Genomic DNA, 14,822 nt, shown 5'->3' with positions numbered 1-14,822 from the left:
TTAAATAGGGAAACGATTCGAACGAACTGCATTCGTTCGAAAGTTTCGTTCGTCCGTAAACACGAATAGGGGTAATTAACTGTGCGGTTTCTAAGTCAACTTATTATTTTTGCATTCGTATTTCATGAGTTTAACTACGAGGATACCTTTTTTGCTAAGAGAGGTCGAGAAAATTTTCTAATCCAAAAAATGCCTAGACCGAACTAGAAACCCAACCCAGTCACTTTTAACATGGTCTTGCTTTATAGCTGCGCACGTTACTGAAAGGGCTAACGACGTACATGTAAAAGATTTTTAAATAGCTTTCTGTTGTATTACATAAGATGTTGGAAATTGTATCTACTTGCCTTAGAGAGACTTAGAGCGATCATAGGCAAAATAAGCCTTGCCAGCAAAGACGTGGGATTACCAATACGGAGATGGTGAGTTCGATTCACAGTCCGGCCTTGTATGTATTCGGGTGGCATAGTGTATCCATTGTACATGTCCCGCAAGATACATATTCATACAATTGGCGGTCATATACAAGCTAAAAAAATTTAAATGAACATTGAATAGCAGGCCAAGTTACAGTTGAAATGTAGAGCCATTGAAGAAAAAGAAACTTTAAGAATTAGCTTCAATCAAAGATAATCCCTATTTACCGGGTATTGACCACCCTATATAGCCCTATATAGACATGAATTACAATGTGTACAACTCGACACATCATGTAAAAGATTAAATTAATAGTAAAGACTCAAAAAAAGTATTGGAAGTAACCACCAGAACCGTCAGTAATATAAGAAAATAGGTACCTAAATTTTTTTAAATATGTTGATTATTTCAGGATGAGTTTATATCCAGTCTACCAGAAAAAGAGAAAGATTGCTTTACAAATTATGTTGAAACCATATTTTTTAACGGAAGCCGATTGACAGGAGATTCAGAAAGTGATAATAAAAGTTTGCAAAAGGCCTTTCAATCCATGAATTTAAAAGTAAGATTGACACGGTTTATAAATAATTGTATTCTTTTGAATTAAAAAAAAAATACCAATTCACTTTCAGCACTCAGACATTTCGGAGAAAAGAGTAAAACAAATTGTACAAGCGGTGAGAAACCATCGTCAACTGATTATTACAGGCGCCGTATGTAGTGGGAAATCAAGCCTTATTAATTTAGCCATTCAAACATTGTCGGAGCAAGGAGAACACTTTAGGAAGTATTATGTGCATCCTATGACTCTGAATACAAAAACGCATAATAATGTATTGGACAATACTATCGAAGCAATTTTAACAACTATCATGCAATCCAATACACACAAGAAAAAATGCATTATCCTTGATGGCCCTCTGAATGATTCATGGTTAGAGCATATTGTATTCGATCGAAGACAAATTAGAAGTGACATGCTCACTGTATCATATGGAGTGAACGATGTAAAACTTATAATTGAGACTGTGGACTTGCATCATGCAACACCCGCTCATATAAGCTTCTTCCCAGTGATTCATGTCAACAGCATAGATTTGACATGGAGGCAAATAATATATGCATGGATAGAAAGCGAAAAGTGGGCAGACTCTATGAAGGACGAGCTTCAAATGCTAGTAGACAAATATTTGGAGATATTTTTGAATTTCAGACATCAACAATGCTCAGTAAACGAAGAACAGACAGATGTAGCAATTCTTTACACATTATGTGCCTTGTTTGATAATATTTTTTCTAAATGGAATATCGAAAATACCACAGGCGTTGAAAAGCATACTGAAGAAGCCATTACGAAACTTTTTATTTTTTGCTGTATATGGTCTATAGGAGGAAGCCTGAGAGAAAAAGAAAGGCTTAAACTAGATGTATTTATTCGTGAACAGGTTTCAGAAACCTCAGCATGCTTCCCGCTTAAAGGAAACGTATTTCAATACAATGTCAGTATCGTCAATACAACATCGATTTGGGAACTTTGGAATATAGATAGAATAGAGTGTTCAAGGTAAACCATGAATGAACGAACCATAAAGCAACGAATTTTTTTTATTGTATATTTCAGCGAATTTGTTTTTACCTTAGACAATAGACCATATCACTACATTCTTTCTATGCTGATGAATGACAAACGGTCAGTTTTACTGACAAGTGAAACAACTGTTGGCAAGAGTACACTAATTGGAAATTTCATAAAAACTACACATAAAACTAAATCAAAAATTTGCATCAGCAATTTGACTGGAAAAACATCTATTAACTCATTACGGCAATTGTTAATGCAACATTCAATGAATATATCAAAGAATATTGTCTATCCCAAAGAGAGAAAGAATTTGACTTGGTTCATAGATGATATACATAACATCAGTGATTCTCGAGTGGAAATATGTGAGTTTTTGAGGCGCTTAATGGAACACCATTCCTGGCATGAGAACAGTCGTTCTCAATGTATCAGACAAACAAACATTGTGGCAGCAATGTTAAATTCAAAAAAACTAAGCAAACATGAAACATCTTTCAAGCAGTTGCTAAATAAATTTCACATTATATTCTACGACAAATCGGATGATGAAAATACTGCGATAATTTTCAAAAAAAGAGTAGAATGCCTTACAAGTGATGAATTAATTGTTAAGATATTAGCTGCTATACCATCGGCTACCGTAGATTTTGTCAGAAAATTATCCACGCGGTTTCCGGCTTCACCTATCAAACCAAGATATGAATTTTCGCTGAAAAACATATCAAGAATAATAGACAAGTTTTGCATATTAAAGCAAAAATCAGAAATAAATAATTCGAATAATTGCCTTAGACTGTGGATACATGAATGTTTCAGAGAAACCTACGACGTGTTGGACAGAACCGATTACAATATGTTTTACGATACTTTTAATGACACAATTTCGAAGTATTTCGATTTTTCTCTGCACGGTATATGTCCTGGTAATCGAAGCCCTATATTTTGCGACGTCATGAATAAAAATGCAACTTATCAAGACATTACAGAAATAAGTAGCCTCAAGTAGATTTTTTTTAGTCAATAAATTTAACATGAAGGATTATAATTCGCTGATTTATTTTCCAGGCATTACATGGAAAATAATTTGAGCTGTACATCAAAGCTGACTATCTACTGTGAAGCGGTACAGCATGTGTCAAAGGTATTAAGAATCCTTAAAACTGGTGATTCCCACATTGTTTTGGCAGGACATATCGGAAGTGGCCGTGAGACGATTTGTCAAATCGCGGCACAAGTCTCAAATAATACAACTTTCAAAATATTGGACATACCTAGAGACGCTGAAAAAGAAATTGTCGATATAAATATTAGAGATCTTCTCGATTGCAGCAAAAAAGGAAGAACATTATGCGTTGTTAAGATTGATCGATTAGAAGACATTAACTCTCATATACTAGATGTCATTAATAGTATAATTGTAAATCAAGCCTTATTTGGATATTATCCATGTTCTAATAATTCAAGAAATGTTGTGGACGAGAGTGCTTGGGCTCAAATAAGAGAAAATTTACATTTTTCACTGCTGCTCCCTACAAGCCAATACCAGTATTGGTAAGTAAATTATTATATTAATTTTACACCATCGGAGGCAAACAACAACAAATAGCTGTTTTAAACTTATTGGCAGCGTATCTTTTGATTTATACGATGCAGGTCAATAGTTATAGATAAATCTCAATGCCCTGGGGAACTTCTAGTTGGAGAGCAATTAGAGAGCACTGCAAACATTCGCTCTTAGTGCGTGTACGTTAGAGTGATTCAAATTTTGATTTTTCTGCCTCCCATGGCTTAAACGATAACATTGCCATTTGAATAATCCTTCTAAGTTTATGTCGTAGAACTACGTCTGTCTTTTCTGTATTGGGGTACTCTTTTGCAATTGCAAAAAATCGAAAAACCTCACGAAAATATGATAGACTTTGACCGTTAATATCTCAGCCGTTTCTCGATATTTTTTTTAAATTTTCTTGGACCATTCGATCAAGGAAGAGTCACGATGTACACTAAAGTCGTTTCTTGGTAAAAGTTACTATTTCGTAGACTACGCCTTGTATTTGAACTACTATAAAATTTCAGTTAAATTAACCATGGTTTCAGAGAAATTCACCACTGATTCAGTTCATGTGACAACGTTCCGCAGGGACCACACTTGATTTTTACTGAGCGCATGGTAAAATCAAACGGTTTTGTTATCTGCTGAAAATCGTCGGTGCGTTTTTTTTTTTTTGTGTATGATGACCACCAAACGCCGTTGACAGCCCTGGCTTTTCTGTAATGAGCAACCGCGTTTGCGTCGGTGATGGTTACAGCGGTACACTATCAACCAGGGTTGTGCTGAATCATTCTCATACGATAGTTATTGGAATTATCATTTGATAACTTCTCAGGTGTGAACAGTAGGCAAGTTGTCATCTGCGATAACTTTTCAAATTTTGGAATCGATTGATAATATACACAACATTATCGTATTAATGTAAACCTAACTAATACCAATTTAATGTCAACAATGAAGTTCAATCGAATGTTTGACATTGTGTTTTGAAAAGATATTTTAGTTACTAGATAAAGATTGTCCCTGTCGTCGCTGTCCGGAGCATCTTTTGCTGGCGAGGATAGGGGATCTAAATGTCAATGAAGAAAAATACATACGATTTGACAGTTTGATACCACACATGTTTCGGACAGCAGAACAAAGGGAACCGAAGGGACAATCATGGGGGGGTCCGTAGAGTAGTTGTCTACACGTCTGACTCTAAATCAGATGGTCATGGGTTCGATTCCCACCCCCTCCACACCCTTTAAATATTAAAGAGGTGATAGTCTATAAGACTTTAAACGAATGGAAAAGTCTACGGACATAAAAAAAACAAAACGAATTATAATTGTAAGACAATTAAAAATACAATACAGCCCAGCCGATAAAGAAGAGCATGATTGTAAACTCCATTGGAGTATAAATAGAAATAGGTGGACATATGGCCTGCGATGCCGGTCCAGTTAGGTGGGTGGTGCACAAAAGAAAGCACCACCCAAACAGAAAAGAAGAAGAAGAAGAAGGGACAATCTTCATCTAGTAACTAAAATATCTTTTTTACGCCACTACCACAACTTATTGCCCAAGCTAGAAAAATGAATTAAGCTAGGGCTCTGTTTTGTAGATTTGTATGTATGAATTAAGCGCTTGGTTTCACTGAATGTTACTGCCGAAGTCTTTTTGTTAAACGGAGTGTTTTGAAAGGAAAATAATGCAATGGTTATTATACGGTATTGGCGAGTCTACCACAGGTAGTTGATTGCTGTTTTAGTGTAACATTGTTGGACTTCTATTCAGACGCCATACGAGCTTTTTGTGACAGTTGGATAGCAGCCAGCCAATCACCGAAGAATTTCTTATTTTGAAATTCCAAGTTCTTGAATTTTGTGAGCGCATCACAGGAAGGTCTTACAAAGTATACGGAGCAAACAACGGAAGCCATCCACAGAAATTTCTATACTATCTGGTAAAACTACAAAATGCCAGATAACCACGAACAGTATGCAAGTAAATTGTAATCCACGGTGGTATCATATAACAGTGGTTACATAATGCAGACGTCCATTAAGGTTCAAATCAAGTTATAAAATAGTAGTTTGTGCAACTAGTTGCAAAAAGATGATTTTTTCAGCACGAGTTGTACGTTTATCCAACGAGGCTTGCCGAGTTGGATAAATACTACAGTGCTGAAAAAATCGAGTTCTTGCAAATTTTTGCAATGACGAAAACTGCTTCTAATTGATAACATCATACCAAAATAGTACAATCGAATTCACTCCACATGATCATTCATGCCAATAAATTATGTTGCGTCAGAGAACAATAAGATTCCATCTTATCGTGCCAAATTGCATTGCCATTGAAAAGCATTTATGAAGCCTTGGATGCAATTGCCTTTGGAAAATTGTGATGTTATGTCCAACATGAACCATTTCATTTATTACAAGACGCTTAGAGTACACTATTTAAACACTCATACAAATTAATGCAGCTAAATGTAGTCAACTACTGTCCCAATGTAGGTTTTGCATTATAGGAAAATGAGTGCTGTAAAGAATATTAGTCAACCCATTTGAGTTGATAATGTGTGTTTACATACACCCATTCTGTTGGTATGGAAAAGTAGGCCGTTTTGTCACTCAAATGACAACTGTAAACCAGGTATTATGATCAGGAATTGCAAAAAAATATGTTGTGATTTTGAATGAATTTTCATGCACATATTTGGAGCATGCAAATGAACGTAACATTCAATCGATCTCGCTATTCTTTTAAATCGAAATAAATATGAACGTTGCTTGCTTGTAAAATTCAATCAAATCTTCTATATAATAAAAATGAAATGGTCTGTGTTCGTATCCGCTTAACTCGAAAACGGCTGGATGGATTTTCTTCATTCCTTCAGCAGATATGTTCGTTATAGTTTCTGACGGGTTTATGTGATATTTCCTCATGCAAAAATCACGAGTAAAGTTGAGTAAATCGTGAAAAACTAAAAATAAGATTCGTATGGAAATTCCGCATGGACAGTTCACAGCGCGCATTTTCGCCTACTATGCAGAACAACGTCTGCCGGGTCGACTAGTTTAATATAATATCGAATGTTAATTCGTTTGATGGGATAAGCTGCAATTTTACACGTCGTTGAATTTTCAAAATTCTTTGCTGTGTATAGTATACTATCAGAGCAATAGTTTCACTACATTTCATGAAAATGATAAAACGTTATCAAGATATGTTTAGACGGGATAATGTTTTTAGCCGAGATAACGATTCCAGGCACGAAAATATGGAGCTGCTGTAAGTAAAAATGATATATTTTTATCGTCCGGGGGGGTTTTGCTTGTTTTTAATCGCTTTAGTTCCTTATTTTTTCTCGTTCCAGAGGGCGAGTAATGGCGCTTGAACCTAGGCTTATATGTACACTGATGGACATAAATATTCGTCATGTTTTCATAATAATCTGTATGAATTCACACATATATTTTGTCTATCATTGTACAGTCAAACCTCCATGAGTCGATGTTCTATGACTCGATATCGACTCATGGAAGCAAATTATGCCATATTAAAAAATATTTTCTGGGTTACTGTGATGGTCCCTTCAAACGGCTTTCCAAAGATTTGCTATTCCTCATCTCGATATTTCCATGAGTCGATGGTCCCTTCAATATCGACTCATGGAGGTTTGACTGTATAAGCCAGAGCACTAGACTAAAAACTGTGTCCCATCCCAAGACGTTGAGGACCCAAGGAGTGAACATTAATTATCTTAGCTAAGTCAATCCCAATGATTCAATAGCTATCACCTAATAATAGAAACGGAGCGGCTGGTACGAGATATCCCCGTACTTTGGCTTAACTGTGAAGTCAAGCTTTGAATTGATTCTCACAGGTATTTTCAACAACGCTGCACAGTAGGCCTGGCCGCTTTTGTGTTTGAACTACATTTATGATGTGCTTCAAAGATAAATGTTGATGTAGATGTAAATGGATGTAGTCGATCATTCTATCACTTTCCAGCATTCTGTCACGAACTGGCTGTGTATGTGTAGACTAGACTAGACTAGACTACACATGCATATTTTTATATTGTGAAACATACAAAAAATTGTTGACTAATTGTAATCTATAATTCTTAATTATCTAAACGAAATTGCGTAAGCTTAGAGGTGCCGGCAGGGCCCAGTACGAGTTTTATACAGAAATAACCTTATACAGAAATAAGAAAAACTTCGGAGGCTAACGATCATCCACTGTAGCGCATATGAGTAGTAATAGTTTTCTTAAGGTGATTATAGTATGAAGCCCAAGGTGAATTTTAAATTCACCACACGTTTATCTACATACATTTCCAAAAGCCCAAATCTGGCGTAATAGTTTTCGTACAGTGCCGAAAATCAAATTATGATTGTTCAGCATAACTAAGCAAACGGTCTACCATTATTTCAGCCCCATACGCGTTATGGTTCTTTCATCTCGTGCTCTTGAAAAACATATTTGAAAAGCACGTGGTTTACAAAATGGCCGATTTCATGCTTCATTCTATAATCACCTTAATCTCTATATATAAAAATGAGTTTACATTTTCAATGAGGCGTTATAACTCACGAACGAGTTGGCCGATTTGCAAGATTTTTTCACTAATCAATTCGTCTTGGGCTCTACTGTGTTTATATTTATAGAAAGATGGTAAATATCTATGGAAAAGCTGCATAAATGTGAGAATCCAACGTTTTTATGATAACTAAAGAAAACAATCGAGCTGAAACTAAAATCGATCTAGAGTGCGGCGCTGAAAACAACCTTTCAATTCACACACCTCACAACCTCACGGAATCCAAATTTCAAAGTACTCACGTTTTCAAGGGCACACCACTCGATACGGAAGTTACGCACAACTGTCATTTCTTTTTTTTCACGCATGCTGCTTAAAAAATATAATAAAGCTTAAAAAATAAGAATGACAGTTGTGCGTTGCTTCCGTATCGAATGGTGTGCCCTTACAAAAAGGCGAGTACTTTGAAAATTGGATTCCGCGAGGAGTCAACTGCCAAACCCGGGTAAGGCAAGTTCTGATCAGCTAGTAGTTAATATGTTTTTCGTAGTTATAACAGTAGCGATAGTAGTATCACTAGTAAGTAGTAGCAAAAAACTAATTACGCGAATACATGCAGCAATCGCGTAATGATCTAAGGCCGGTTTTCTTCTAGCAGAGTATATTACCGTTGAGATTTTTGAATTCATTCGATAAACACTTTAAAATTACTATGTCTGAAACTTGATTATGCATATGTACAACATGTGATAGATTTAGTTCGGAAAAGGTATTGGAGGGTAACCGCCCCTTCGGTGGGGTTTGATCCCACGACCCCAGTTCGCATGATTAAAACTAAAATTAATAAAAATTTCAAACTCTAAGAAAACTCAAAATAACATTCTTTATAGGGTAAAATGCCCAATAGTGGACCCCCTAGTAGCGAAAATTTGCTCTTTTTGTCATAAGGAGTAGAAATTTTCAACATATTAATTCTACTTGACATCTAATACCAAGTTATGCATCTCCTCTTCACGATACATACATAAAACATTCAAGTACACGACGTTCTTCATTGAAATTAACATTTTAAAGTCTGACTGAATTCGCCCTATAGTAGACCCCCTGGGGGTCCGTCCATAATAGGAATTTGCTTCCCTATAGTCGACACTTCATTTGATTTTTATGTTCCGTTTCAGGACGTTCTTCTTCCCTATTATGGACCCCCAAAATATTCCTATAATGGACACTCTCGTGTTTATTTTTTATAGAATTGTAAAAAAATCATTTAATTTTACTTTCCATAGCATATCCATTGCATGTAATCAAATCATAGGACTGTAAGGTAGGTTCTTCCGATGGAATTTCATAGCAAAATGTTTACATTGTGCTGTAATAATGCAAAAATGGCTTGAGGGTCCACTATTGGTTGGGGGTCCACTATTGGGCACTTTACCCTATTATCATTGAACTATTTATTGAGCCATAAGTGTGTTTATGTATTGTTTCACCCAACCAGCGGATGGCAGATTTTAATACAGTTCTGCATAAAACCCTTTGTTGGTTTATTTATTTGATTTGGCCGCACTGTGTGAGAATATGCCACGAATGGTGCTATCGGGCACCGAATATGTAAAACTTTTGGACCTTTCTGGCAACACAACTAACGACGGCGACGTCGACACCGAACCAACAAATCCTCCTGACCTGACACCCCACTCATTCGTTCGCAGACACCAAGTGAGAAAGCACCTCTTCCAATTAGATTAGTTTTTCCATGTGTCATTAAGGTAAAAGTAATAAATTACTAGTTGTGTGAAATTCGTCGGTTTGCAATAAATTAATTGAACGAATATAAAATCAGCGTACAAAATTATTGAATTGCTGTGCAAAGTTCTGTGTCGCATTAGAAGATCTGTGCTGAAGCACTTGGTATCAATTTCTCCCTACCGAGTGCCTTGTGATAAGTTGTGGCTTAGAAAACTACATAATTGCATGCCAAGAAATACCTGTGCGGATTCGGATTGAGGCCTGAGTAAAGGATTGATGCACCACTGGCCGCTCTCGTCTGAAGGCATCGAAATTCCGTTGGATAATACCACGAAAAAGAACCACAACGTAGGGGTAAGCGCCATCACCCTTAAAGAAATTGTATAGTAATTTAGCATATACAATTTCGGAAGATTTTAATACAATTGTTGTATTGAAATTATACAGATTTGTATTATTTTAATACAATAGAGTAGAGTGGGGCAAGAGTACGCACTTAGTTTTCAATCGATCATGTGGCCCTTATGAAGCAAGCTTCTGCATATCAAATCAGTGTCGATGATTCATATACTCTTCCTTTATGTTACCCAATGGAAAAAATATTGAAATTATCGAGATTCGTTTTAGTAGAACCCTTATTGCAAGACAAGTGAAAAACGCACTCTTACCCCACCGGTGGGGTAAAAGTGCGCATCGGGTGGGGTAAGAGTACGCATTTATCCAATCATGTGCTTTAAGTATATATTAACACAAATAAGAGTTAATAACATTTAATTGATGTTTATTGAGCATATATTAGGGAATATTTAAAGATTACGTAACTCTTAAAGGGGGAGGGGGTCCTAAAAATGTGCACTTTCATACGAAAAACCATTGTTTTTTTATATATACAAAAAACTACAGAGGTAAAAATATATATCAGGTTTCACGTGGCGTATACAAAGGCATTTTCCTTAAAGAAAGTTTATCAATCACGTAACGTAAAATTTTGCTATTTCATCACCTCTCCCCCCCCTATCTTACACTATTTGTATGAATCCTCTAAAAATTATATGGATCGTCACACATCTCACAACCCCTCCCAGCTAAACGTTGCGTAATTTATGAATTTTTCTTTTGATTAAATGAAATCATCATTTAGATGAAATTGTGTTTTCGTACTATGTTTAGGTGTACAACAAGTCCTAATACAATTTCATTATTTCGCTTCAGTGCTTTGTTCGCTAAGTCCTTTCTAACACCGAATTACTTCAACTTATCCTAAAACTTGTGATAATTTCGAATTCTGTCCCTTTTTTCTTAGTTGTGGATCTTTACGCTTTGGAAGAAGTCTTATTTCGGCCGGAGATACGGGTTTGACATCATAACTTGAAGATTCATATGCGTACTCTTGCCCCACCGGTTCCTGCGTACTTTTACCCCACAGTCCCAAAAATTATTCAAGTAATGGTTTTGACTTCTTGGAAAACCAACCGGATTGGTGTTCTGTACCATAAAGTACTCTATACAATAGGTTATCGAAATGGTATAATGTTCACCTGATTGAACGTATATATGGTAATGAAACACTAGTTGCGGAAACCCAATTATTTTTAGCAAAATGACCAAAAAGTTATCTAACTCCATATCTCCCTTGTTGTTTATTCAAATCGTTTACAATTACACATGATAATAGTTGGCCAGAATACCTGTCAAACTGATGCAGTGCTGCTAGTTTATCTTTTTTTATTACTTCAAAAAATCGAAAACGTACTCTTACCCCACGCGCACTCTTGCCCCACTCTACTCTATCTGTAAGAAAAGCTTACATTTTTTTTATCTTTATTAGAGTAATTTTTCAGTAAATTCATCACTAAAAAAACCTTTACAGAATTGTATATGCCATGATTTTATACAATAATTGTCAGATTTGTTTTTTGGGTGTTTGTTTATGAAAAGCTAAAGTTGTAACCCTTCGGAGATTGGTATCAGATGGGTAGAATGGAGGTAGTGCCCTGTTCATGGGTAAGGAGCTTGACGATGATAGTTTGAAATGAAAACTAAAAATGTAAATACGTTGCGAATTTTTGTTTTAGATATCACGCTCAGAAGAATGACGTTATCATAATGGTTTGAAAACAAACTCCGTAGAGAAACTTTTATCACATCTCACTTAAATAAGGGCAACAGAACATAGACTTTGATAGAAAAAACATATACCTGAGATTTTCAGACACAATGCACAATATATGCTAAGTTTTCCATCGATGTATTATTATTCAAAATCGGTGGTTGCGAACCATGCGGAAAAATAGTTTTCAAAAAGAAATCCAAGATGGCGGTCAAATTCAATATGGCTGCTTCTATTTTTATTATTGCAAATTGAGAATACACTCTTTCTTTTTTCAATGATATGCGGATCTCTAAGATCGGTTGAGCAATGTTGGAGTTATGGCAGTCAGTGATGAACTTAATTTTAAAATTAAAAAATCACATAAATAAAGATTAAAAAAAAAGTTGTGACAGTTTTGGTGAGTCAAAAATTGACAAAAATCGAGGGGTTTATTAAAATGATTTCGTGTATAACTAACGAAAAAAAAGATCCTCGTGCAAATAGTGGCCTGATCTCAGCGAGAATTACTCATAAATCAGTATTGTAAACAAGCACGTTGATTTGATGCTTTCGGTAAATACTCATTAAAAAATTCGCTTCGTCGCCAGTTGACGAGAGTAGAAATCGAAAAGGACGCGACAAGTATACGAGGAAGACAAAAAGGTGAAACAAAATGGCGACCGTTTGAACACAAGTGGTGCTGTTTAGGCCTTTTTTGGCTTTGGAAAATTTTCAAACTAGACTAACATTGAAAAAGGAGTAACAACCAAAAATATTTTTTTACAGTTCTTTGTTTATGTATATAGTTATGTATGTAGACGATGAACGAAAAAAATAATTTTGGCTGTGACGTTCTTCTCAAATATTGGTCTAATCTTTCAAATTCAAAATTTCACCTGATCAAAAGCTCAATCTATGAAGAAAATAATTTAGCTTGAAAACAAAAACAAAGTGATTTGGTCAAATTGCTCAAACGCTAGAACTTACGCAGTTCGTGCAGAGGTGTTTCTGGACGGCCATATTGATTATTCATCATTGAATCAAATTGAGATTATACCTTATTGACATTTACAAAAAAAAAAACTAATCTCTAGATAATACCGTTATTTGACCACTAGAAGAACCTTAGGACATTTTTTTGAATATTTTTCACGGCCTTTTTAAATTAATTATACTATAATAATATTTTTTTAACATCACAGGAAAATATATCACAACTATCCATCCATGATGTCAACGGTGACAACTAGTTGCGTCCACTTAATGACAGAATCAAGCTTGCATGAAGTATCTGAAATATTTTTAAAGAAAAACATTGTTCTGAATATCCCAATTCTAGAAACAAAAGCTGATGAAGCCTCTAAATCTAAAGTAAGTGTTCTATCTTATTCGTATACACTGGGGTCACATTTCACGCCGATAATTTCATTAGTTTTTCGGTCTACCTTAATTTTAAGCTTCCATAAGAGAAAGGATTCTACTAAAGTACTGTAAATATTTTTCATAACGGTTTATTAGTAAAAAAAATGATACTAAGGATAGACCAAATCGAAAGGAAGGGTTATTGGGAAAAGGGAGTATGAGAGTGATTCGATTAACCCAATCTGATGGCGCTCCCAGGCAATCCAACCCCACAAACATGCCTTCACATAGCAAATTGAATCCCAAAGCCATTAATAAACACAAATTTGGTGTGTGTGTGTGTGTGTGTGTGTGTGTGTGTGTGTGTGTGTGTGTGTGTGTGTGTGTGTGTGTGTGTGTGTGTGTGTGTGTGTGTGTGTGTGTGTGTGTGTGTGTGTGTGTGTGTGTGTGTGTGTGTGTGTGTGTGTGTGTGTGTTTGTGTGTGTGTGTGCGTTTTTTTTTTGCTTCGCAAGCAATGGAGGGGGAATCTGCTCTGCTGTGTGTTTGTATGTGTGTGTGTGTGTGTTTTTTTTTCTTCCTAAGTAATGGAGGGGGAATCTGCTCAATAGACATCCTGGGTTGACCAGGAAGTGCGGGGTTAGGGATCACCGAGGGAGGCTGGACTACATCCCCGACCCGCTAAACCGTTTCCATTGCCGCCAAGCCCATATTCCCTTCGGTACAACCAGAAAGTAATGCTTCAAAGGGGGGCCAGTGCACAACGCACCCTCGAGGTTAGCTGCGTGTCCTTGCAGCACCGAACATCGTAACTCGCTTTTTTAGAAGAACACCATGGTATCGTGCCAGCGCGTTGTCGGCTTTCCAGGTGGCCTTACCACGCCCTATGTCCTCGGAAGGTGGGAAGGTCGCGCCTGCTTCCCTCTGCACGACTGGTATCAAGAATGATGATGCCGCGTGCACCCCAAATTGACCTTTCTGCGATAGGGCCTATTCGCCCAGCACACAGAGGGACTTGCCGACGCGGTGCCTACGCCTGCCCCAGCCTTGACGAGGACCCCTTTCCTTCCTCGGGCTCGGAACCCGCCCGGTTGACCGACGCCGCGAAAGCGACGATACCATGTTGTTCTTCGCGCGGTCACTTGCTCGATTTAAAGGATCGAGTACGACCACAGAGCATGAGCACTGGTATGACCCATGAAGCCGACTCCGATCCCTTGGACCACCTCTTATTTGCGCCTGAACTAGCCATCCTTGAGTCCACGCGCCACCTTCTGTGTAGCTCCGAGACGATTTGGGCGATAGCCGATAAAACGGCGTTCCAGCCAACTTCATCTTTACACATCCTCCGAACTAGGTTGTCCAGGGTAGTGTCCAGAACACATGTGGCAAGCATGTGGTCACGCATTGCGCGAAAACGTGAGCACACGAACAACACGTGTTCCGCCGTTTCCTCTAAACCTGCGCACACCAAACACTCGGGCGAGGCCGAGCAAGCCAGCTACGTTACCTGTACTTTGATTATGCAGCA

The 14,822-nt window shown here is 37.0% G+C and overlaps 1 protein-coding gene across 7 annotated transcripts in view; it reads left to right on the top strand.

Annotated features, from left to right (window-relative positions):
* LOC134213891 (dynein axonemal heavy chain 2-like) overlaps positions 1-14,822 on the top strand; it is a 74,181-nt gene that overhangs the window by 26,376 nt on the left and 32,983 nt on the right. For 2 of the 7 annotated variants that reach the window (XM_062693345.1, XM_062693346.1), the window contains exons 13-17: positions 830-979; positions 1,050-1,981; positions 2,039-3,001; positions 3,065-3,550; positions 13,135-13,303. In XM_062693345.1, coding sequence (XP_062549329.1) covers positions 830-979; positions 1,050-1,981; positions 2,039-3,001; positions 3,065-3,550; positions 13,135-13,303 — 2,700 coding nt within the window. Of the gene's footprint in view, positions 1-381; positions 773-829; positions 980-1,049; positions 1,982-2,038; positions 3,002-3,064; positions 3,551-9,589; positions 9,679-13,134; positions 13,304-14,822 lie in introns of those variants that run through there. The other 5 variants (XM_062693349.1, XM_062693347.1, XM_062693348.1 and 2 more) reach the window with 5 other exon arrangements.

This window comes from Armigeres subalbatus, chromosome 2, assembly GCF_024139115.2.
Source record: "Armigeres subalbatus isolate Guangzhou_Male chromosome 2, GZ_Asu_2, whole genome shotgun sequence".
NCBI lineage: Eukaryota > Metazoa > Arthropoda > Insecta > Diptera > Culicidae > Armigeres > Armigeres subalbatus.
Note: the sequence above shows the minus strand (reverse complement) of the source record. Positions and strands in the feature narration are given on the sequence as shown.